General features: G+C 41.4%; 1 protein-coding gene across 1 annotated transcript in view; it reads right to left on the bottom strand.

Moving 5' to 3' along the window:
* EIF2AK2 (eukaryotic translation initiation factor 2 alpha kinase 2) overlaps positions 1–24,851 on the bottom strand; it is a 27,584-nt gene extending 2,733 nt beyond the window's left edge. Inside the window, exons 1-15 of the mRNA XM_044454812.1 lie at positions 24,659–24,851; positions 21,928–22,060; positions 21,279–21,387; positions 19,297–19,502; positions 15,270–15,384; positions 13,372–13,457; positions 12,330–12,428; positions 10,744–10,819; positions 9,282–9,316; positions 8,920–8,994; positions 7,816–7,929; positions 6,553–6,696; positions 5,214–5,394; positions 3,096–3,230; positions 2,371–2,469 (exon numbers count right to left, since the gene is read on the bottom strand). Of these exons, the coding sequence (XP_044310747.1) occupies positions 2,371–2,469; positions 3,096–3,230; positions 5,214–5,394; positions 6,553–6,696; positions 7,816–7,929; positions 8,920–8,994; positions 9,282–9,316; positions 10,744–10,819; positions 12,330–12,428; positions 13,372–13,457; positions 15,270–15,384; positions 19,297–19,502; positions 21,279–21,387; positions 21,928–22,049 (1,596 nt within the window). The 5' untranslated portion in view covers positions 22,050–22,060; positions 24,659–24,851. The remainder of the gene's footprint in view (positions 1–2,370; positions 2,470–3,095; positions 3,231–5,213; positions 5,395–6,552; positions 6,697–7,815; positions 7,930–8,919; positions 8,995–9,281; positions 9,317–10,743; positions 10,820–12,329; positions 12,429–13,371; positions 13,458–15,269; positions 15,385–19,296; positions 19,503–21,278; positions 21,388–21,927; positions 22,061–24,658) is intronic.

Genomic DNA, 24,851 nt, shown 5'->3' with positions numbered 1-24,851 from the left:
TTGCCTAATTTTGGAAATGGAATTCTCGCATGTTTGTAAATGAGATAAAGGAAGTGTGCACGCATAATACACCTTGGTCTAATGTTTACAGAGATAGGGAAAAGTCACTGCCCTGCACTGATGCCTTTTACATATACCAGCATAACCAGCAAAGGATAAAGGAGCTCACTTTGAAAAGGAGCCTGGATAATTTGGACTGCATGAAGTATACAGGAGGAGGGACAGACTATATGAATAGTCTGTTCCTCCTGCATTTCCTTAGCTTGTTCACCCCCACCCCAGGTTTCAAGATATTTGGGGAGAAATGAGACAAAAAGGCAGCGAAGCAATTAGAAGGAATTTGAAGATTCGGCTGAGATTTAACACAATATTCTATTTTATAGAGAAACAGGCTATTTGCACACACCTGGACTGAAATTAAGAAATTTGCTTATGAATTCCCCCTACAAATGTATTCATGCTCTATAATCATCTTATAAAGGCCCTATTCCAGGTGTCTCCTCTGGAAAGCAAAAATGGACTTGGAAAGCAAAAATGAGGGGACCTCCTCAATTTTGGAATGACCTCCCTGATGGGGTCTGCCTGGCACTAACATGACTATCATTTGAATACCAGGTTAAGACCTCCTGTAAGGCATTTGGTAGCATAACTTTAACCTGGTCTTGAATGGTTCCTTTTGCTGATTGTTTAAAATTGTTTTTAGGTATGTGTGCATTTCTTTCACGTATTTCTAAGGTTTAGTCTTTGTAAACCACCCAGAGAGCTTTGGCTATTAGAAGGTATAGAAATCAAATGCATTATAGCTCTGGAATTTGATACTCATGTGCTCCTTTGCAGTCTAGAAGAATCTAAACATGGGATATAAATACATCTTTCTCAGAATGCAAGACTAAACAATCTGAGGAATTCAGGGGCAGGCTCCATCTCTTACCTTTTCATGTTTATTGGAAGTTGCTCTGTATACAGCGTGTATGACTTGTGGGTTCCCCAGTCAGGCATTTAATGCACTGATGAAGTGGGCACAAACACGCCCCCCCCCGCCCATTCATTAATCAAGTAAGCAAAATGCCTGAAAGGACTACTGGTTGCTGGGAGAAGGCTGCAAATTCTACATCTAAATGAGGTCAGTACTTGTGATGTGATGCCCTGTGGGTTTTGTTGTTGTTTAATAGCACTAGTTGCATCTGAGTTCATTTTTTACTTCAGTCAAATGCTTCAAAGGAAGGAAAATCCTACAGGTCAAAAGCCCTTTTTCTGCCTGACTATTTCCCCCAGGAAATTTTACCCAATGTAAAAGCATCTTTCAGCTATCACCTGGTTTCAAGTAATTTAAAGTTTAATTCTTTCTGAGGCTATGCAAAACAAAAAATCTGGACAACAATGCTTGGTACATTGATCTGTATAACAATAGTGTGGCTTGCTAAATTTAAACGAATTTTAATTGTTTGCTGGAGGTCTCTTAGCTTTAACAAGAGTCTGAGATGACCTGCATTGAACCTTCTTTTGTTGCTTTTTTGGGGCCTATTGTTTGGGCATAAAAATACTCCATAGAACAGTTCATGCGGAGATGCTTGGGTGATTTTGTGCACTGGGCAAGTTTTGGTTTATGGGAGAGCAGGGAATCATAAAAGGCAGGAAGAAATTTCAGGAGGTTTTCGGCTAGGCTCTTTGGGACAATGTCCTAGAAAGGTAAGTTTGTAGGAAATTACAGTGCAAATTACTGTACAAAATGTGAGCTGGGGGGTGCCTGTTACCCCATGATGCAGAATGAGGACAAAAAGCTCAGGACTTCAGATATACAGCCTAGTTATTCATGGACAAAATGCTGGGCTGTGAAATGGACCATGCCTCTCCGTACCCTTGAATCAATCTCTGCTTTGGAGAAGGAACATAATTTATAGTAGGAGCTGGAGCTAACTCTGTATCAGTAGAATGCAAGTTCTCATGGTTCTAGGTCACACTCCTGCCTTGTACTGTCAAACTACACTGCTGAGAGAACAGTTTGGAGGAAAAGGAGAAAGGCAATAATTTAGAGACATGATACCTCGCTTTTCCCAACAAGCCCTTTCCTTCCCCCACCCTGTCCGTTTTACCCACTGCAAGTGTCTGGGGCTCAGCCAACCACTGTTCTGCTAGCCTTTCCCACTGGGAGAGATGGCCAGGCAGCCTGGTCACAGATGCTAAAGGAGCAGCCAGGGTAGCACAATGTCTCCTGCCTTTCCCCCCAGGAAAAGCTAATCAGGGTATGGTTTGCTTAAAAAAAAAAGGCTATCACTTTTGGGACCTGCACTTGTGTATACTTATTTTACATGTATTTGCATTATGAAATGTATCCAGACAAAAATGATAGCACACTTCTGGATTCTTTACCTCAATCTTCTCATGTCTAGTTTCAAATGGATAAAGCATTTCAAGTAATATTAGTCCCAGTGGAAAGATATCAACTTCCTTTCCATAATTGTTCTTCTCCTGTGGATAATGCAAGCATGTTAACTCTGCATTCTTATATTAACAGATGTTCACAGAAGTTAGGAACACAGGCCTTACGAACTTCAAAAGTGCATTTTTTCTTTTCCAAATTCCTATTTAGCCATTAAGTTGATTCTGCCACTTCACCCTAACCTATGCTATAAAGTTATGATAAGGATGATAACTTTGGGAGATGGGGGTGAAGAGAGCCATGTAAAAGTCCAGAGGCCCTTAGAGGAAAGATGGGATAATAAGCCACTGCCAGTTTTATGAAGTGTAGACACACTGAAATGAGTGGCTTTGAAGATTGTGTAACAACTTATGCTGCATTCATTTCACTGGGCCTACTCTATGTAGGACTGAGATTGGATAATACCCAAAGAAATCAAATCTAATCTACATTAGATTTTCCCATAATGTTTATTAACAATGTAGAGAAGGGAAAGGCAAACCTAGGCAATGTTCGGCATACCTATGTCTCAGGTATAAGATGAAGAATTGTTTGCAGTTTCAAAATCCTGACCTAGAATCCTGACCATGGAGCGTGCGTACACAAAGAAAAAGAGCAAGTGTCCCAGCAAAGATGAGTCAATGCATGCACATGGATCAGGTATTTGAAAAATTACCTGTTCAGGAGGCCTGTACGACGCTGTTCCTATTCCTGCTGTCCGCTCTGTCAAAGGGTCATTTGCTCCTGATGTTACCAATCCAAAATCACCTATTTTTATTTTATCATCACTGGATATGAATATATTGGAGGGCTATAAATGCAAAAATGGCATGCAGTTTTTCAGCTGTTTCAGTATTATAGCTATCATAGATAATTGCATCATCTCAACTTCTTACATTAATTTAGTATATTTCTACTCCACCTTTAAATCCCAAAAAGGTTCTCAACACAGGTTCCAGATTAAAACTGGGATAATATAGCAAGGATGTGCAGGTTTAGACAGAAAACTCTCAAAAGGGCGGGGGAGGCCCTTCTTCGGGAACCCTCCATGAAAGAAATTAGGAGGGTGGGTACTTGGAAGAGGGCTTTCTCTGCGGTGGCGCCTAAGTTATGGAACGCGCTCCCCAGAGAGGTCCGCCTGGCGCCGTCGTTATTTGTTTTTTGGCGCCAGGCGAAGACCTTTTTATTCAAGCGGCATTTTAACAGTTAACATTATTGGTTTTATCTGGCCAGGGCGGCTTATTTTATACTGTACTGTTGTATTTTAATTTTATATTTATATTTTAATTTATATTATAATTATTTTAACTTAATGATGTGAGCCGCCCCGAGGCTTCGGTGAATGGGGCGGCATAAAAATGTTTTAATAAATAAAAATAAATAAAATAAAAATGCTGGCTGAGAACATTGGGAGCTGCAGAATCTTCTTCTGTCTCAACATGCATAGGACTTCACATTGAAAATAATAAGCCAAGAGCCAGGTTTTGGTTAATCCACTTGCCAAGTTCATTGGTTTGAAGGTCAGATTCCACAGCATGGGGTAAGAAACAACAAGCCTAGCTACCAGCCAAAAATTACACTTCCTTATCCATGTCCATCCTTCCAGATATTCAATTGGTAAAGAATACAAATTGAGAGAGTGATCCTTGTGGCCAAGGAGATTAAGTCAGGGTCTAGAAAACTGAGTAATTCAGAGAAATCAAGGAAATGGTCTGATTAATGTTCTGAATATTTATGTGTGTTTTTATGTAACAGAAGTATGGAACATTTTCAGCTTCTAGGTCAGTGGTGGCGAACCTATGGCACGGGAGCCAAGTCGCCCCAGTATCGCCCCAGCAGCTGAGCATTGGATAACAGCGCACACAGGGGCCATGCACATGCTCAGAAAGGAGTAGTGGCACCAGGCGAGGATGTCACGAGCCATGACTCATTAGCCACGACTCGTCCAAGCTTTCGCATGGCCAGTCAGTGTGCTGCCAAGGCGATTGCTTGGACTGGCTATGAGTTGGTTTTCTAAACTAAAACCTCAGTTGTTGTTGTTGTTAGTCGCGAAGTCGTGTCTGACCCATTGTGACCCCATGGACAACATTCCTCCAGGCCTTCCTGTCCTCCACCATCCTCTGGAGTCCACTTAAGCTCATGCCAACTGCTTCAGTGACTCCATCAAGCCACCTCATCCTCTGCCATCCCCTTCTTATTTTGCTGTCAATTGTTTCCAGCATTAGGCTCTTCTCCAGGGAGTCCTTCCTTCTCATTAGGTGGCCAAAGTATTCAGGTTTTTGCGATAAATGAGTGGGTTTTGGGTTGCAGTTTGGGCACTCGGTCTCTAAAAGGTTCGCCATCACTGTTCTAGGGCAGTATGTGGGATTGGTTTAGGGGGGCAAGTGACACGTACATTCTCCCCACCCCACTTACACAGACAAATTCTTTGCACACACAGCCACATACACTTCTTTCCTCTACCCCATGCGTGCACACATTCTCTCCCTCAAAACAAGAAGGGGACCTGGAGCGATTGCTTGTGGAGTTTCATTAGGGAAGCAGGTCTTCTGAGTACCTCCTCAGCAGTGGTGGCAGCAAATCTGGTGGCTGTTTCAGGTATGGGGCTGATGGGGCCACAAATAACAGGACGGGGAGCCACATGTGTCCTGCTGTTTTGCACATCCTGCCATATAAGCACCAAGGACTGGCAGAACCTTTCAATCAGAATACACACACAACTAGGTGGCAAATTCTCTTCAACATTTATGTTCTCTGATTTAGAAGTGAAAATATAATGAATCAATCTAGATACCTTGAGATCTCTATGAATGAAGTTGCTCATATGAATATAGTTCACTCCTTCCAGAATTTGCTGAAATTTTATTAGGGCATCATTTCTACTGCTTTCTTTCCCACTTTCATTCTCAATCCAATTTTCCAGCGTTCCTTTCTCACAATACTGCATCTGTATGAAGAGGTACTGCCTGAAGATCCATAAAAAATAGATAAAAATAGATTATAATATAAAGCAAACTTCATCCAATTCCATCATGGAAACTGAACTAACATTTTACTAACATTAAATTGTGCCTAACACATATTTAGTTTTATTTACTTGCTTTACATCCTATTCTACCTCTCTACCAAGACACAGCACTCAAGGTTGTGAACTGCCAGGAGAGCATCAACTAAAGGTTGGTACAGGAATGTAATAAAGGTGTCAAGGAAGCAGTTAGCTTGATAAATCCAACTGAATGCAGATGAGTTCAATTACAGGTGAGAACTACAGCTGTTACTGTGCCTTCATTTAGTTGCTAGACCGACAGACAGAACTCAAGGTCAGTTTCTAAGTTTGAGCTGTGCCCTACATGCCTCTTGCTGCTGCTGCTATCAAGTTGTCTCTGTCTTATGGTGACCCTATGGATGAAAGCCCTCCAAAATGTCCTGATAGTTCCAGCTCTCCCAAGTTCAAGGCTGTGGCTTCCTTTATGGATTCAGTACTTCTCGTATTTGGTCATCCCTTTCCTCTTCTGCCTTCAACCCTCCCTAACATGATTGTCTTCTCCAGTGAGTCTTGTTTTCTCCCCACCATGTCCCCTGCCATCTACAGAGTGCACAGATGGGTTCCCATCATGGGGAATCTGATGGTCAGGATGAGCGGGTGATCATGTAGTATCTCCCTCCTATACTCTCTCGGCATCCATCTCACCAGCCACCAGACCTGGGGACTTGGCAGGGTGACCCCTCAGCTCTCCTCCCTGGAGTCCCACGCAGAACTTCCCCTGCTTTGCTTTGGGTCGGCAGGAGTAGCGAACATCCTTGTGGCAACCATCTTATTTCCAGTCCCTGGATTATCCTCCTCTGAGCCCTTCCCAGCTTGTCTGCATCTTTCTTAAGCTGTGGTGCCAAGAACTGGATGCCGTTCTTCAGATGAGGCCTGACCCGTGTTGAGTCCTGGGGAACTTTTGCAATTCTCATTTTGGCAGCTATGGGCAGTCCCTCCAAGGTGGCCCCATTTAAAAAATTGAGTGCAAAATCTGATAGCAGATTAATATCTAAAGCCTGCTATAAAGATTTGTTTCTCTGATGATCAACAAACATGGGCTTAACAAATCTAAAAAAATGACCTGCTGATTATTCAGTGGAAATACCTGTTAGCACTTTGATTATTCTTTGCTGCATAATCATCTTCACCAATCCAGCAACTGTGATACTGAACAATGTTATCATGCTTGAGTTTTGTCAAAACGACTACTTCTTTTCTTGATGCTTCTTTTTCTGATTCAATTTTTCCACTAGACAAGAACAGACAAAGAAAAGTACGTTATTACAAATATTTATAAAAACTACTCTTCAAAATAAGTTACTTTCAGAATTCCATTTTCACAGGATTAGTTACCATATGCATGTTATACTATAGGAAAGAAAGGAAACATTTTGACATAATCTTTTTTCAAGTCAAGTTTCTGATTTGGAATCCTGTGAACAAATGTCCAGATACTCTGTAGGAAATATTTGTTTCCAAAGAGCTGTGGGCAACTTGCGGAAGCTTGGAGACTGTTTTTGCCTCCTGTAACCCTGCTATGGGCTGCAGTTCATGGCCAGCCCCTTAGTGGTGTTGTAGAACACTACAATGGTTAAATGAAATGGCTAAAGAGTGCCCAAAGGGTAAAATTTAGTATCAGCCACAGATTGAGCCACCACAGATCCCATTTTAATTTTTAAAAAGAGGGTGTGGGCTATGGGGATGGCAGGTGGCCCACAGGCCCTGTGTTACCCTCCCTGGGCTAAATATACCATCTAAAGAAGTGCTGATACATTTGTATCCCTCTACTGATATTGAAAGGGCTCTTAGCCAGAAAGTACAGTAAGCCAGTACTTTAGAATGCAGAAATGACGTAACCTGTTAGAAGGAAAATTGGCCTTTTCTTGCTTGCTACTTCAACCCAAAGATAAATCATCTGGAAAGAAACTTTTGCGCATACCCATATGAGCATGAAGGTAGTGGCAACCATAGCAGTGCAGGCACATTACGCTTTAACATTATATGCACTGTTCTTCTGTGCAGTACTGTTACTCTGCTGATGGCAATTGTAATCGTGACTCCTTGTGGATTCACTTCAGGTTTTATGTACATGAATAAACCAGTATTCTAATTGCAATCCATGGCCAAACCATGCAAGGGAAATGGCACATCCCTACCCGGAGTTGTTTGCCTGTGCATTAGTAACTGAACCTATTGCCGTTCTCTTGAGCATAAAAATAGACATGTCCAGAAGCAGTGTCCCTTAATTCCATTGCAACAAAGACCATATTCTTTCATGTTGAAAAGGTAATATGAAAATTTATTAGCACTCATTTTAAAATGCTTCTAATAACTTGATTGAAATAAAAGCAAGCACACAATGGCTTACATTTTGACTCGTTTGACAGCATATAATGTCTTATCAACACGATGCTTTGCCTTGAAAACATGCCCATATCCACCTTTACCAATTCGCTGTATGATTTCAAAGTCCTCAAGAAACCTGTTATAAAAAATAAAAGCAAGTTTTAGTATGTGCCTGTGTATACATTCTTGAAAGATCCTTTAATTATGAATCTCTCTATGGTACCATGGGATGCAGCCCTATAGATAAGTGGGGTGTATTCCTTCTGTTAAAAAAAGAAATTCCATGGTATCTGCTGCAACCAGATCCAATGTATATTTTGTAGACTCCCTTACACTAGTCTTACATTAATTATACTGACTCCCAATGCATTTTGGGACCCAAGTGAAAATTTTGATTCTCAAACTCTAAATAATTACTTCAAAGACTCCCCTTCTCCTATATGTACCTGTCCATATATTATGATCTCCTTTAAACGCCCTCTCATATGTTTTGCCACCAAAGGAGTCTAAGTTGGTGGAGACAAGAAACAAGACCTTCATCTATTTTTATGGTAATACGTAAAATTGCCTTAAAAATAACTTTTAAAAAATAGTTAGAGACTAATGAAAAGGAAATGACACTGCACACTGGGAATGCAGACAAGGCAAGACTAGTAAAATCTGAAACAGATGTGACTTGAGCGTTCAGCATTAATAACTCTCAGGTTTAAAAGCAAACACTCTATGGTAGCCCCACACAGCTGCTTTGACAACTGGGAGTGGTTCTCTCGGTATGAGTGGTTAAATCTTTCCCCAGTCTAATTTTAGGCCCTGCCCTGAAGGACTTCTTTACTGTGAAGAAGAGAAAATATACATACAGCACTTATGCCCTCAGAGAAGGAGCAATATTGGAAAGAACAGAGGCGAGAGAATTTGTAGCAACATAAAAATTCATTGGAATTTACAACAGTGACAAAATCTCCAAACCCCATTTCCTGTACCTTATCAGCTACAGGAAAAGAATGAGGACAGTTTCAGATTTTAGATATCACGACAGAGAAGGTCTTACTTTAGACAAGCAAAGCACATAGGGTACACTTCTAAGGAAGAACTTAGAAATACAGGTTCTTTAGAAGTCTATTCTTACCTGCGATTGGTCGTGTGTACTTTTCCCCTTTCTAGTAGGGGTTTTGAAAATGCAGGTGCTAATAGCATCTCTTTTCTTAAAAAAAAAAAAAAAAAAAAAGGAAAGGGTTGAAATGAAACTTTGCAATGTTAAGAATACAGTTCTAGGCATGCTTGGACAGAGAAAAGTCCTACAGCTCCCAGCTTTCCTTGTCTTGTCATGTTAGGAGCTATAGGGCGATTTCCTCTCCCTAAATATGTATACGATTGCAGAGTTATGCATGAAGCACAAATGCATATGAAGCACTGATTTTGGTGCTAAAAGTTTTCCCAATAGATAAATCCAATGTGTAAACAGTATCAGTTTTAAAGGCAAATATATACCTTTTAGGTTGCATAGCGTGGCCTCTGGAATTTGTCTATAGAAAAAGAAATATATATATACACATTACTTTTAAACAAAGCAACTAACATTTGGGAGCAAATGCTTAAATATTTGACCCAAATTCAGAATGCAGATAGCAGTAGGCATCACTGGGCTCAAACCCCATGCAACCACCCGCTTTATATTGCAAGGCCTTCTGAATTCCCTCCTTTTGGACACTTCATCAGGGAAATACCATGTTTCCCCGAAAACAGGACCTAACCAGAAAAGAAGCCCTAGAATGATTTTTCAGGATGCACATAATGTAAGCCCTACCCCAAAAATAAGCCCCAGTTAAGATCGTCAGCCAGATGGATGGGGAAATATGGTACTACGTCCGTTGCAACACACGACAGACGTATTGAATTATAAAATAATAATATTAATATATAATTATATATAAATAAATAATATTATTGGCATTAATACTTAAAATAAATGATAGTATACATTATAAGTAAGTATTTGTAAATACTGAAGCAGGTGCCCTTGGACGAGAGGTAAACGCCTATGTAAACAGATGAATGCGAGACTTATTGCCAAATGATCGATCAAAGTACAGACACAACGAACGAATGTCAATACATTGTGTGTTGTAATGGACGTACTTAATGCATGGATGCAAAATGCAAGATGGGTGCAAAAAGAAAGAGCTATTCTCTGTCAAGTACAAGAACAGAACCATGGAGGACTCTTGGGGCAAGAATCCTATGGCTTTCATAAGAAAACATAAGACATCCCCCGAAAATAAACCCTAATATGTCTTTTGGAGCAAAAATTAATATAAGACTGGGTCTTATTTTTGGGGGAACACAGTAGCTAAGTGGGTTGTCCTCCCTGCAAGCTGATCCTAGGCTTCCTGTCTTCACTCACTTCCCTTGGCCTTCCCACCTTTATGGTGAACCACTATTTGGCTGAAGAAGAGTATAGACATATATAAAAATAAACTCAATTGCATTACGTGCACTAGTGTTTTTCATTCATTCTTGGCCTATACATAAACAAAAACAAATAGTTGATATCACACAGGCCTGGTTGTATAACCCATGAACTGCCAGGGAGAAGCAAAATGATGACTGCACTGCCTCCCATACACTCATCATTTCCACTTTGAAGTAACATTCCAGTTTCTGGGTCATTTTGTGACCTGAGAACATAGACTCTGGATTGTTTAAGGCCAAAACAATGTAGAATTAACCCCAAAATTGCTGATGATTTGTTGTTTTGTTAACCTTGGGTTCTTTAACTGATAAATAACCAAGAATTTCTAGGTCTGCATGTCACATAACTCAGGAATGGGGCTTTCCTGGGCTGTTAAATAAAAGCGGAAAAAACAAGTATGTAGTTCACATGCTTCATTGTGATTCCTGTATTAAACTCAGGCACTAAGCAATGTCAGTAGAAAGTATTTTTATACCATACCAGAGAATCTGATAGACAAACGGCACCCAGTTGATCAGACAGTCTGTTACATGCATTCTCCCCATGTGAATCTATACTACCACAGAAAAAATAATGAATTTCAGTATTACATGCTTAATATTTTCCATTTAACTTGTGTTTCTTTTTTTGTAATTCTTAGAAGTTGTTTCAAAAACATTCTTAATTTGTGACACTACTTGTATTCTACCAGAAGCAGATATAATAGCCATAACAGATTTATGATAAAATAAAGAAACTAGGATTGGGATGAAAACTAGTGGGATCTGTCCTTTTAATATTTGCAGTCTTTCTCTCATGCACAGCCCAATCTTGCAAAGCGAACTGAGAGGAAGCTCAGCAACCTTCTTCTGTGCCAGGTGCTGCGGCCCAAACAGCTGCCGCATGAGGCGTGGATGAGGGCATTTGCTAGTGGTCGTGCGGCAAGCCCTGCAGGACCACTACCATCATCCCTTTCCACACCAGGCGCAGCAGCCATTCGGGCTCCTGCAGAAGCATGTGGGGCTCAGTTCCTGGTGAGCATCCTGTGAATGCTGGTCATGCCTGCCAAGAACTCAGACTCAGGGTTGCTGCAAAGCAGACCAAAGTCAGGGGAGGTGAGCCCAGGGAACCCAACAGCTTCCCAGCTCAAAATGGATTCCTTACACATCTCTTAATGAACCATCTGCCTAATGCTACATGAGGTAGGAATGTTTCAACACATCTTGGTTACTTTTTTGAATGTTCATTCATTTTATCTGCAACCCATTTGCTCTTCCACATCAGATGTTTCCTAAATGCAAAAACTCAAGCCTCTCATAACCAGAAATTCTGATTAATCAGAAATCTATTCAACCAAAAGAATAAGAATACTAACAAGTCAAGCAAAGGTATTCTTATGCTAAACATTTACACTAGTTTTTAGAATATATACATCCTTCCCTAGTTGGCAACATAAACTCAGAGGAATGCAACAGCAATCTTTTACTGCTGTCTTAAAGAAGTAAATCCCAGTGTTCTGGTTCAGGTATTGAATTCTGTGTTATTGTGAGTATGGCATATTACACGGCAGTGGGTAACCAGAAACTGTTTTCTTTTTTCCGGCAAGCAGTGACCCAATCAGGAATGGTTGCTTGCAGTGACATACAAAGCAAGAAGCATGGCTTGTCTATCCCTTGAGCTGCTGCATTCACAATAACCTAGAATTTAAAAATTTTCTAGATTTTCATGATGTACAAAGTGGGCTACTGAATCCAACGATTAATGGAGATATGATAGCAGCCATAGTTTGCTATTAACAGGATCCCACCGGTCATCTACTTTTGATTTGTTTAACTTGATACCACCCCACCTCCTAAAAACTTTGAACATTTTTAACAATATTGATCAAAAAGTTGGACAGATTCAAGAAGCCTTTGAGAGTCTGGAACAAATCTTTTGCTTGACAGAAGAAAGAATATTCTCTCCTTAGGAAATTTGTTATTGTTCCACAACAATGGCATGAACGATACAATATGTGAAACCTGCAGGCTCTCTTCTCAGATACCTTACTTATTCATATTTAAATGAACACTGAAATCTTCTCTTACTCTGAAAATACTCCAGAGCTTTGAAAAACAATGCTATTTGACTTGCTAGAAGAAAGATCTGACTTGCTAGAAGAGGATCTGCTGTCCTCTTCAGCAGACCTGAAAGGCAAGTTTGAAACTGCAGTTTGAAATGGTTTCAGTGGTTTCTACTATAGCGTACTAGCAAAAGAGCAGACCCTTTGCAGATTTAGCAGCTGTAGATTCCAGCTGAAAAACATTTTAACCCTAGAAGAAAACCCTATCGTGTCTACCCATAAATTGGCTTGAGGAAATATTGTGGGCTAAGCAAAGCAGTTCTTTGAAAAAGCCATTTTGTAGAACAAGTCACTTCTTCAGCCCTGCAATTTGTATGTACACACACATTAAGGGAAACTTGCCTTAAAGCTTATGAAGGCATGAAGACTGTCCCCAGTTTTAGCCACATATCTGTATTTTTGTGAGGCAAATGATACTAAGATCACAGGAACAACAACCATAATTCCCACTAAGGAATTATGACAGTCATGGTTATAGTCTCCCACTCTTAGTAACTCTGTCTATACCAGTTATGATCTGACCTAGGCAGAGATAACCAGGCTACAGCAGTCCACGTCCTGGTAGCCTCTAATCTGGATGACTGCAATTCATTATATGTGAGGCTAACTTTGAAAACTGTTTGAAAACTTCAGCTGGTTCAAATTAGGTCAGTAAGACTGTTAACAGGATCCGGTCAACACATTCATATTATGTCAGTACTTTTTCAACTGCACTGGTTGCCAGTTCTCTGGTTTCAGGGCCCAATTCATGCACTGCTATCAATATCACAAGGCTTGAATGGATTGGGGCCAGGTTACCTGAAGGATGCTCTCCTCCCATATATACCTGCCTGGACCCTAAGATTATTCTCAGCCCTTTCCAAAAGAAGTGAGTAGGTGGCTACTAAGATGGTGGCCTTTTCTGTTTTGGCACTCCGTATGGAATGAACTTCCCTTAGAGGCTCACCTGGCAACAGTGTTAACAAAGTATTTCTTTAAAAGAAGACTTTATTAAACAAGTATCTTACTTTTCAGAGACCCCATTCGATGTGTCTTCAGAATCAAGAAAGGAACTCCTTGCAGAAGAACTGGTACTAAGAGCACTTCCTCCTGTCTGGAAAGCAGTAAGGAATAATTTATGACTACAAGTTAAAAGATCTGTATCAACCCAAATTAGCCATGGAAATGAAAGAAAATACATGATTACAGGCAGTCTCTTGAGAATGTCTTTAAGTCAAATTTGTGTGTAAGTTGGAAAAGGCGTATAAATGCATATAAAACACTTAAAAAACACAGTCACCCTCCACAGCTGTGGGGGTTAAGGGCTCAGGGCCCCTGTGAAAGTGGAAAAACTGTGAATATCTGTAGGCCCCACCAACTCACCAGTACCTCCTCTATGGAGCAAGGAAATGCCAGAAGGCTTTCCCTCCCCAGATAGGTGGGGCAAGAAGGCCTGCTTTGGAGGTCTCCCTCTCTCCCTTTTTGCTTCTTCTCTATGGTGCTGACAATTTTCCGCAGTAGACCACAAAACTCCCAATTGTCTTTAACTCAATTTTTTAAATTAATAGGCTTCATGACAAGTTGTTTGTAAGTATGGGTTCTTAGATGTTCATAATCCAGAGACTGGCTGTATATGATCAGTTCAACAGCACTGATTGATTAAATTGTCTCAATGGTAATGACTGTAATATTCACATGGCAACCTAACTGCCTAAGATCTTCACCATATTGTCCTTCAAGATGCATTTTCCTTGGAAAATGAAGAGATTAACAGACCTCAATGGGAGATATTTACCACATAATGAGACTGTCACTATGTACTGTATCCAGTTTTACAATTATGCGTATGAACTGTTGTGAACCACCCAGAGAGCTTTGGCTATTGGGCAGTGTATTAATTATTATTAGTGAATTTAACAGGTAATAAATAGATGGAATTTCCCTAGCATGCACTCAAGCATCCAGTAGGATCAAAGACTTATTAGGCAGGGGGATGTGGAATAATCCAGATAGAAACTGCATTAAGCTGCAATGTTATAAATATTTACCTGGGAACAAGCTCTAATGAAAACAGTGGCATTTACTTTTAAATAGACCTGTGTAAGATTGCATTGTTAGGCAAGAAGAACTGAGGCCTGGAAACATCACCCCTAGAAGTCACACTAACCTCTATAAGGAAACAAATATCTATCCATCTTTGTCAATAGACAGAGGAAACTGGAGAAGGGCTTCAAAAGATCTTCAAAGTGTGAATAGGTTAATATGTCCTTGGGATACTCTGGTGTTAGCAGGACCTTGATAACTGTCTGAACTAAATCTGGCCAGAGGTTAGTCACAGTTAGCTCAAAGTGTGCAACAGCATCAGTCTATCCAAGGGCAGGTCCAGGTGTATCACAAACTCAAATACCACAAACCTGACTCCAGAGGGAGAATGCAGCAACAGCTGGGACATGAGGATGCCTGCCTTGCACTACAAACAGGCCCCCTATTCACAAAACCTATTTGGTCCTTCAATTTATTCACCTCCATCCTGTCCCTTACAGATTCTAGCCTCTTGCACTTCTTTGCCTGACTCTGATTAAAAAGGAAAATCCTGGACCTCCAGGCAGCTCCCTGCAGACATTTCTAAGCACAGATCACAACCCCAGGAATGAGCAGAAATGCTTGTTTCCAAACAGAACATTTAAGAAGCTACCTGCTGTGAGCTGAGTCCTGCCCCATTCCAAGTCCATCCCACTCCTATCCATCCACGGACAGATGTGCTGGTTTCCCATTGTGCTACAAGTGGGTCTTGATAACAGGCCAGCAGCCTCTGAACCTTATGAAGCAGTACCCTGGAATCCGATGTGAATGACGCAGTGTGCCTTTTATGCACATTAAAATAATGAATTTTCTTCTTTACTTTTCCTGCAAATATAATACATACCCTGCTCATCAAATTTTCATATGCTTGTTTGGCTGCATTCTTATTTGCTGTTTGCTTGCTATTTCCTGAGCCCGAGCCAAAAACTTTACCATTAATTGTACACTCTTGGAAAAAGCTAGAAGAAAAAAAATTAAATTAACATTAAGTATTGTAGATTAATACAATAAACCCATGCATGCTTACCTGGAAGTAATTCCCATTTAAAGCAGTGAGACTTACTTCTGAGTTACATCTACTCTGACAAGATAATGCAAGCTGCCATTTCTCCCAGCCCCTGTAGATCCTAAAATTTACTTTAAGTTACTGTAATGTTTTATATGTATTTTAGATTTGGTTTTAAACTTTTCTACGGTAACTTTTTCATGAAATTTTACTGTTTGTTCTTGTAAACCAGGCAGATGCCTTTGGCTATTGGGCAGTACAGAAATCATCATCATCATCTACAACAACAACATAGACACTGTCAGATTGCTTCCACACTGTCTATTCCAGAAGAGCCACTCATTTTACGGACAGCTAAGGGACATTGTCATTGAGTTGTTGTCTTTGTGCCATTGTAGGAGGAAGGCATTCCCCATTGACCCTCTGCCCACAACAGCTTTGGAGCAAAAAAGGTCTCAAACACATATTCTTTTCAGCACCAGGTTAAAACCTTTTTATTTAAACGTCATTTTAAGAATTAGAATTTTTAGATTTTTTAAAGTTAACAGTTGCATTTTATTTATTTTATTATTTTATCCATTTTTATTTATTTTTCTTATGATTGTGATTTATTCTCTTTTACTTATTAGTTTAATTTGATGGTATTTCATTAGTACTGATTGTACTTATCATAACCTATTTATTATTATTTATTATAGTATGGATTATATTTTCATTGTTCTGATTGTATATTATGTAAGCCATCTTGAGATGTTTAGTGAAAAGATGGGATAAAAATGTTTTATTAAAATTAAATTAAAATAAATTAAAAATTAAATTATTATTGTCCTTTGTATGTTTACTTTCCACGGGGAGTGTAGACAGTGGGATGGAGTTCCAACTCATGGCACTGTGTGAAAATGTGGCTTAGCACATCTGCAAGGATGATGTCAGATGTGGGAACTTGGATCACTAAGAGAGTGATACGCCAGAGAGCACACCATCTCCCTATCTTGGTAGCAAGAATAGCATGGGATGGAGGTCTTGTTCCATTATCTGTTGATGTATGTGACAACCATGATATTTTCTGTAATAACTTGGACATGTCTTTTCTTGGATTAGGATCTGGAAAGCTTGGGGGGCTTTCTGTACTGCGAGGAGCTCTAGAAAGTTTATATGGAGGGTGTGTTCATGTGGGCCCCATTTCCCCTGAATTTTGGAGGGACTGCAGTGAGCTCCCTAACCTGAAGGCAAAGCATCCCTGAGGTCAAGGATGGGCTAAAGGCCACCACCCTTCTTAGGTAACATAAAATACCTGGAATAGAAACCTCAAGTTCCAGGGTGTGCCTTCTCTCTGGCTCCCTTCTGGAAGAGGGAGGATATTTCTTCAAGAAGGGGCTTGGAAGGAGTGGTCTTTTTTATGGTACTGGGGCAAGGCTTTAATCACAATGTGGTATTTGTGGAGAATGATGGCGAGCACCCATGAATCCGAGGTGATGGCAGCCCAAGAATGGAAAAAGGGCTAAAGGCCATGGTTAAAGTACAGATTGGAGGAGTAAACAGGCTGCAGAAGGAGTCACGGATGTGTCCTTAGTTCTTCCTGTTGCCTGGAGATTTGGCAAAGTCTTCAATTCTGGCCTTTGCCTCCATAGAGACCAGAAGACTGGAGCTACACAAAGTGGCAGAGATCTATAGCCCCTGCCATGTTCCTGGCACCGCATTCTGTGTGATGTCGAGCAGTATGGATTTCGTGGCACATAAGGTGAGCAGCTTCTCTTTTGATTTCATTGACTAAGTCCTGTGCCTCTTTAGGGAGGGATGAGCATAGTGAGGCTACCCAAACGCAGCACATTAGGTGGTACCTGGCCATAGTCACTTGGTAATTTGCCGTTTTGATCAAGAGTGCAGGAGGAGTAGAAATGGTGGCCAACTGCATCTGGGCACCTACCCTCCTTGTCAGTTGGGATAGAATGTTCTCTCTTGGATGGGTGCTGAGAAGATTCTACTATCATCAAATTGGGGCATGGATGTTGGAAGAGGAAATTTGTGTCTTTTCCCTGCACTCTGCACATGTTCTCCAATCTATGGAGGAGGAGGAGCTACAGATGCAGGCGATTTCCACCCCTGATGTACCACGTCAATTATAATGGGCAGGAGGAATACAGTAACTGGTGTAGGGGTCTCTGCATAGACCACTTTGAAAAAATGGGTCTTTGGCCCTGCCTGGATCTTAGAGCAGATTGAACCCTAGGCTGTGGGCCACGTGGAGGATCTGCTGGAGAAGAGACCAGTATCCTCAAAGACATGCGGCAAATCGCACAGGGGTTTATATGCAGCAGTAGAGAGGTCAGAATGTCGGCCTGAAGAGAATGATTCCAAACTGTAAAGTTTTGAAGTGTAATGTTCAGGGCCATATTTGGCCAGATTGGAAAAATCTGTGTGCTGGTGTTCTGGTGATTTGGTGTGGGATGGCTGGGCACAGAATGCAGGAGAGTGTTGGGTCACTGTCCCTCTAATGTCTCTAGATGCTCCTGGCAGTGGTGTCCACATCATAGGATCAGTTTGAGAGGTGAACCAATCTGAACCTATGAGGCTCCAGTGGGAAATCCCTTGCCTAGAATCAAGGGAGGCCAAGCGTTCTTCAAAGTCATGCCTGCATGGCAGAGTTAGCCATCAGGGTCTGTGGTCCTGATCAATTGGAGAATGACACCTGCCTTTGACAAATTCAGTAACAAGGTAAATGCTCAGGATTGAAGACAGTGGCAAGCCCCAGCTCTGGCCAGAGATGATGCCCGACTGCTGCAATACAAGAGCGGAGGGTTCTCAGATCTCTCCTTCTGAAAATGAAGTACTTGGAGCCAGAGGTAATGGTTGGAGATAGCTCCTGTGTTGGTCCCACAGCCAGGAAGGAGCATTGTAAATATCCCTGTCCAGGCACTGTGACTTCAGCACACAGGAGGCCTGAGCAGGGGCGGCTTGTTGCATCATTTTCTCACATGTTTGTCACCATCTCACCCCTTGGAAAGGGTAGGCGTTTGGGGGGCTTTGCTTTTCTTTGCCGCCTTTATGGATTTCTCCAATCTGGAATGTTTTTTCCAGGGGAGCTATAGGAGGATCTGTGGAGGTCAAGAGAGTAAAGTAGGATGCCAACTGAGAGGCAGGAAAAAAATGGGAAAAGGAGATTATTTATTTATTTATTTAGAAAAATGGAGGAAAAAACACCAAGTAGAGGAGAAGAAAACCTGAAGAATGAAGGAGGTCCAAGAGATTCATGAAAGAACAAAGCTTTGTATGGTTAGTAGCAGAGGAAGAACTTTCTGATATGCTCATAATGGCGGTTGAAGAGGAACTGAGGACTCAGTAGGAACCCCTCTCCTCGTGCTGGGCATGTCTAAGGGATGGGCTCCCACCAAATAATAATTAATAGGCTTTGGAATCTTCCTGACTGAGCTACACGCATGCACACCGAGCCTATATGTGTTATGCACAGAAACCACAACGAAGAACTTCTCTTATTCACCACCGTCACCATTTAAGAATTCCAAAACTTGCTCTGGGTGGAATAAGGAAAGCAAGACAGACCAAGACAGACCAAGGGATGGATGGAGAGGAAAAGAAGAATGCTGACTGAAAAAGGATGGGGGTGGGGAGAGGGAATTCCCCAAGCCCAGTAGCTCCTGAGGTGTGCTGGGCATTGTAGCCCAACACAACCAGAAGGTACCATGTTGGAGAAGGCTTCTCTTACACACCTAAAACTTTTCTATCCCCTGGAAGATAGAAAGAGTAGATTATTGCATGTCACTTACAGTGGAAGAGCAACCATTAAACTACTCCTCTGAAAGCTTGCCCTCAACGTTTAAAAAAATGAAAAAAATGGAAAACTTACTTTGGTTTATGTGCCTCTCCAGTTTTGCCTCTCGATATAAATACAACATTTACTCCATTCTTTTGCGCAAATTCATTGAGCCAGGAAATATGGTTACCAGGTGAACATGGCAGTTCTGATGAGAGACTTGCTGACTTAGGCAACTGTGGTGGAGAGGGTGGTAGCAGCTGCGGAGGCGGTGGCCGCTGCCCCAAAGACAGATTGCACTACAAACAATATGCATAACTTAGCTTACATTTACAGTATTGAAGATCGCTGCAGCTTAGAGTCTCACATCAATTGCAGTCTGATTTTGCATGCAAATTCACTCTACGTGTAAACCCAGATGTAAAGATTAGCAAGAAAACACCGGATGGACAGGCCAGTTTTTATTATGGATCAGTCTGTAGATCCCAATGAAAACTTCCTGCAACTCTCAGCTTTGCAAGCAGAATATGATTTGCCAGTTATGACTGAATGGCAATATGCACCATTGAAAGATCTGTTAGACTCGAGGTTCAGCTCTGCTGCTTTCACAACTTCAGAGGCCACTTTATTGCTGGAAGTATAAATTGAGGCTAAACAGCTCTACTGACCCATAATTCACATTTACAAATATATCACCAACTTGATGAAGAAGTATGATACACAAGGGTCTTATACAAGAATGAGATAATGAACTGCAGTGTCTTACTTTGGCCATGGTATATATTTCAGAAGAGGTAACAGATCTCAGTTACTTTTAATTCAGCAAAATCTGATAGGATGTCACATCTTTTTAATAAGGGTCAACTTCTATCAGCCAATTGTTGGAGTTTCAGCTAATGCTTCTCTCAATCACAAGCTTTGTGCCCAATGGCTGCTTCTTTTTGGGATGTGAAAATTATATAGATAAACTTTGTAAAAGAAAGTTCTTTAATATTTACAGACATGTATGTTCTTACCTGCCCATCTCTTAGAACTTAACACAGGGTCAACATCAATGGCCACCTATTTTAGCTGCCACATGCTTTCGGCAGCTAAAAGACTATTATTAACAACACTGGGATAACCAATACCAACTTTCAATAATATAGTGGATCAAAGACTTGATGAAGCTTTCTGTTACTGAACAGGTGGTCTTTAGGTCTAATTTACAAATGGATAACTACACATTACCTAAGTTCTCTTTGATGAACTCTATGCACAACTGTCTCTAAGAATAGCAGATTTTTTTGCCTTACATAAAACAACTTGGAATACCTTGTGAATATGCATTCATTGTCATAAAGTCACTCCAATTTCATGTAAGAAAATAAACACTTTTTATTATATTTTTCTGTTTGGTTTGGTTTTGGTTTTGGTTTTGGTTTTTGAAACTCATCATATGCAACTATTTTTTTAAAGGTAAATTAAGAGCGGAGGGAGATAGCTCACTAATTCCTGTTCACCAAAAGGCTAGGGCAGGTCCTTGGCTGTGTGGAGCTGCAATATCCTAGGTTAACCTGTTGCTGACTCAATTTTGAAACCGTATGAAAACTGGAACATGTAATATTCAGGGAATATATTCTATCTTCTATCCTACCTCCATGATGGAGAGTAGAAATGCATTCAAGTAAGGAAGCATGTTTTTATATGCCCTTTTGCCAATTTTCTAATTTTTCTTCCATTATGGGTTTGCCTATTCTGAACTTGGATACTCCATGATACTCAGATAATACCAGTATGCTTTTTAAGAAAATTTGAGGGTGTGGGACTATGCACGTTTAGCCAAAAAGCCAGCAAGGATATTTTCTCTCTCAGTATGCATAGGATTACACCCTTAAAGTATTTTTGGCGGTTTGGGACAAGCAAAATTTACAGAACTACCAACCTTTATAAGGGTCTGTGTATTTTGGGGGGAAATCTAGTTACACTGCAATGAGGACAATATGAAAATCTCCTTCTCTTCTCTTCTAACCAGAAATGTTTCTTTAAGATCATCACCCATGTTCCAATGCATATATTCTGAATGTTCTACTTACCTGTATGATTGCCCAAGCTGAATGTGCCGCAGCATGTTTTGCCTCCTTCTTGGATTTACCTGTCGCTCGGGCATACTCTTGAGTACCCACAAAGACTGCGATAGTGAATCTGCAAGGAAAACAGAATTCACAAGATTATGGGGCTGAGGTAACACGGGGCTAATTGCAACTTGAGTAGAATGACTTGAAAGCTATCAAGATGGTTAAAAGTACTGTAAATCTATTACTTCCAATGCTTGTAACTTATAAAATTTTCCTAATTATAATCTTAGTTTATCTGCTATACAAGATCTGCATGTTCAGCGGTTGGGGGAGGGAGAACAGGGAAGGAATTTTATACCTTAGCTGCAATTAGAATGGCATCCAATATCAAAGAACAGCAGAAACCCCCCTTTTTTTTCAAATTGAGGGCCTGAGGCCTAGCAAAGATAGGCTGGTGAAAAGCTGTGAGAGTCAAGAAACGTTGCACTAGGAGGACTACTGAATGTGCAGCAGGAGACAAGGGTGTGCCACTTTGCGGAAAGACCTGGAATGCTCTTTCCATCTTCTGTCATCAGTGTCTGTATGACCAACACAGGCCCTGTTCAATTTGTAAGTGGCAAACTTTTTCCCCATCACATTTGCCCATTGGCTTTCTTCATCAACTTACTCAGGGTCATGAGAAGGACCTGAGGCAGCAATGTCTCTGTAGTTCAATTGTAAACCATTTCTCTGACAATATTCATTAAGCTTCCTCATGGATTCAATAGAGTCAGCATGGTTATTTGCCATACTGGTGTAGCCTGTTGAAAAAGAAGAAATGCTGATATGGAGCATGGTGTGCCTTAAAACTTTTTTTATTTATGTTAAGCTATAAACAGCAGGTCTGAACACAGAGCATCCTGGGCAAAGATTTTCTTTCCTCCCCCATTCATGGTGAAGCTGTAGCAGTAGCCAGAGGGACTTTCATGACCACCTCCTTCCACCATGAGCCTTAATAACAGCATGGTGGCCAAGTATCACTTCTAAGGGGAAATCATCTCAACATTTATTACTATCATTGATATTGTTGATATTAAATTGATATCCCACCATTTTACCTGTTTACTTCTTTTTAGTCAAGGAACTTTGATGCTCTTCTTTCAGCCCAATGTAGCTTCACAACAACTCTGTGAGGTAGGTTAGGATAATCAGTGGCTGACTCAAAGTCACCCAGCCCAACGGTCAAATCACTACAGTGTACCAATTCTACAATGCCAAAGGAAAGAGCATCTGGAAGAAATGGAACTGGGCTCTCCAAGCTCCTATTGGCACTGCTGATACCAACCTCCGTGCCAATCAGAGTATGCCAACTTGGGCATAAAACACCCTTGCATGTCATCAGAATAACGAAAAAGCTGGATCTCTGAAATAAAAAATGGACCCTCGTAATTTCCTTAGATGTTTAAAGTGGAACCCAAGCAAACTGTAATCACATCATGCCACATACCAGCCTCCACAGACTGAACCATAAAAATCATAGATCAGACACTCACAAGTGCCACCACAGCACAAAACCATGTATCAGAGGCACTGATCCTCACAATCACATCAGATTCTTAAAGGGGATGCTGGGAAAACAAAAAGTGAAAAACTTGCTCCACAAGTCCATGGGATCTGTGAGACTCCAGAAAAGTTGGATCACTGTGAAATTCACACACTGGTTTCACAGAAACTGAAATTCATCTGAAATTGTTGCAGACTTCTCCTAACATCTCTAACTCCTGCGGTTGTTTGGCAAGTAATCCATATTTAATGCTAATCAAATGGATATGGAATGGGCTTCCACAGGAGGTGTTTGAGGCCCCATCAGTGAGGGTGTTTAAGGATAGGCTGGACATGCACATAGTAGGCATGTCATGAACAGAGTTGAATGGAGCCGGGGGTCAGACTAGATGGCCTGGGAGGCCCCTTCTGACTCGCTGTGTTTCTATGTTTCTCTATAGAGAGGGAGCATCTGAAAATCAAGGGGTGTTCTGTGCCCCTCGTACTGTCTCATGACATATAAACCAAACTTCCTGATTTTGAGTTACTTCTCTGGTTGCTTCTGGTTTGTTCAGGAAGAGACCAACCAGACTTCCTTGCTTGCATGTCAGAACAAACAAACAAGGATGAAACTTACATGGCTGGTTCAGCTGCTCTTGCACTCTACAGGATGGATCAGGCAGTATGCACTAGCACACCCATTCATTCCCAAAAAACTAGGATTTTTAAAAAATGGACTACAGAGTCCATGATTTTTATAGATCAGTTCCTAAGAATGTGTGTCTCAAATACATTATTTTGTCCTGTTGCAGAATGGTGAAAAACACTGAAGTACAGTAAAAACCCTGTATCTGCTGTTTCAGTTACTGCAGTTTTACTTATCCGCAGTTAACCAAAAGAACCAGACCCAATGCACCGAAGTGCAGCCTACTCATCCTCACATGCAGCCACACTCCCAGTCCTCAGCCTAGCACCTGCCCCGCCACCCCTGGGGGGCTGGCACATCATTCTGAACCAGCCACAGCAGCCAGGAAGGGGAGCATTTCCTGTGTGGCTTTGCTCCCTCTCACCACACACACCCACACCCACACAGTAGGCTACAAAACTCCAGTAGTTTTGCCACTATCCATGGTTAGGAAGCTATCCCCCACAGATATGGGGGTCCTACTGAATTATGATTTGGAGGATTTTCTTGCAACAACCATGAGGTTCCATCTCTCAAATTCATGTTTTTTGTGCTGTGTTGGCACCTATGAGTGTTGAATCTACTTTTTGATGATTCGCTCTGTGGACGTAGGTAGGTGCTTATTTGTCCTAAAACTCCCATCATCTCCCATCCCAACTTCAACGATGGGCTGGCTGTAAAGGCACATAATAAAATCCTGTACATATTTGTTCTAAATCAGCTCCCATTGAATTCAACACAACTCATTTCCAAGTAAATATGCATATGATCACAGCTGAAACTTCTTCAGTAAACTAGAACAAAATAGTCAACACCATTTGCACATCACAGACTCACACAGAGTGCTGTGAAGCGCGAGCCAACGAATGCAGGTGGGATCCTTACAAGCGGGAGCCAACGACATCTCCAGAAAGCCATTCGGCCCCAGTCGTGGATTGTGGAATTTTTCCTACAGACATGCGAGACTGCAGTCTATCTGCAGTCTGGGGACGGTGATAAGGAGACACTGACCTTGGGTATAAGGACTGTGCCTCGCGGATCACTTTACACCTTAACTCGCGAGGATGGGGGCCCTCCGTTTTCTATTTCATCTCGGGCAGCAAAACACCCTCTGCTGGGACTGATCCCAATGGCACCGTTTGGCAACCATGGAGGAACTGGGGGTGCAAGCCTCTTTCGGCGGTTCTCCTACCTTCGAGCTCCTCAGCTTGCAGACTAGCGCTCCCAGTCTTCCAGACACGCACCCCGACGCGAGCCGCGGAATACTCACTGGGGCTGGGTCAGCCTCTCCTTTTCAACAACCCAAGCTTTGGAACACTAGGACTCCTCCTTCTCTGCAGGAAAAGAAACTGAACGAACTTGCTACCGAAAGCACAACCGGACTT

The sequence above is a fragment of the Varanus komodoensis genome, unplaced genomic scaffold (genome assembly GCF_004798865.1).
Source record: "Varanus komodoensis strain SLA01 unplaced genomic scaffold, ASM479886v1 scaffold1, whole genome shotgun sequence".
Taxonomy (NCBI): Eukaryota; Metazoa; Chordata; class Lepidosauria; order Squamata; family Varanidae; genus Varanus; species Varanus komodoensis.
This window is presented reverse-complemented; position numbering and strand designations above follow the sequence as displayed.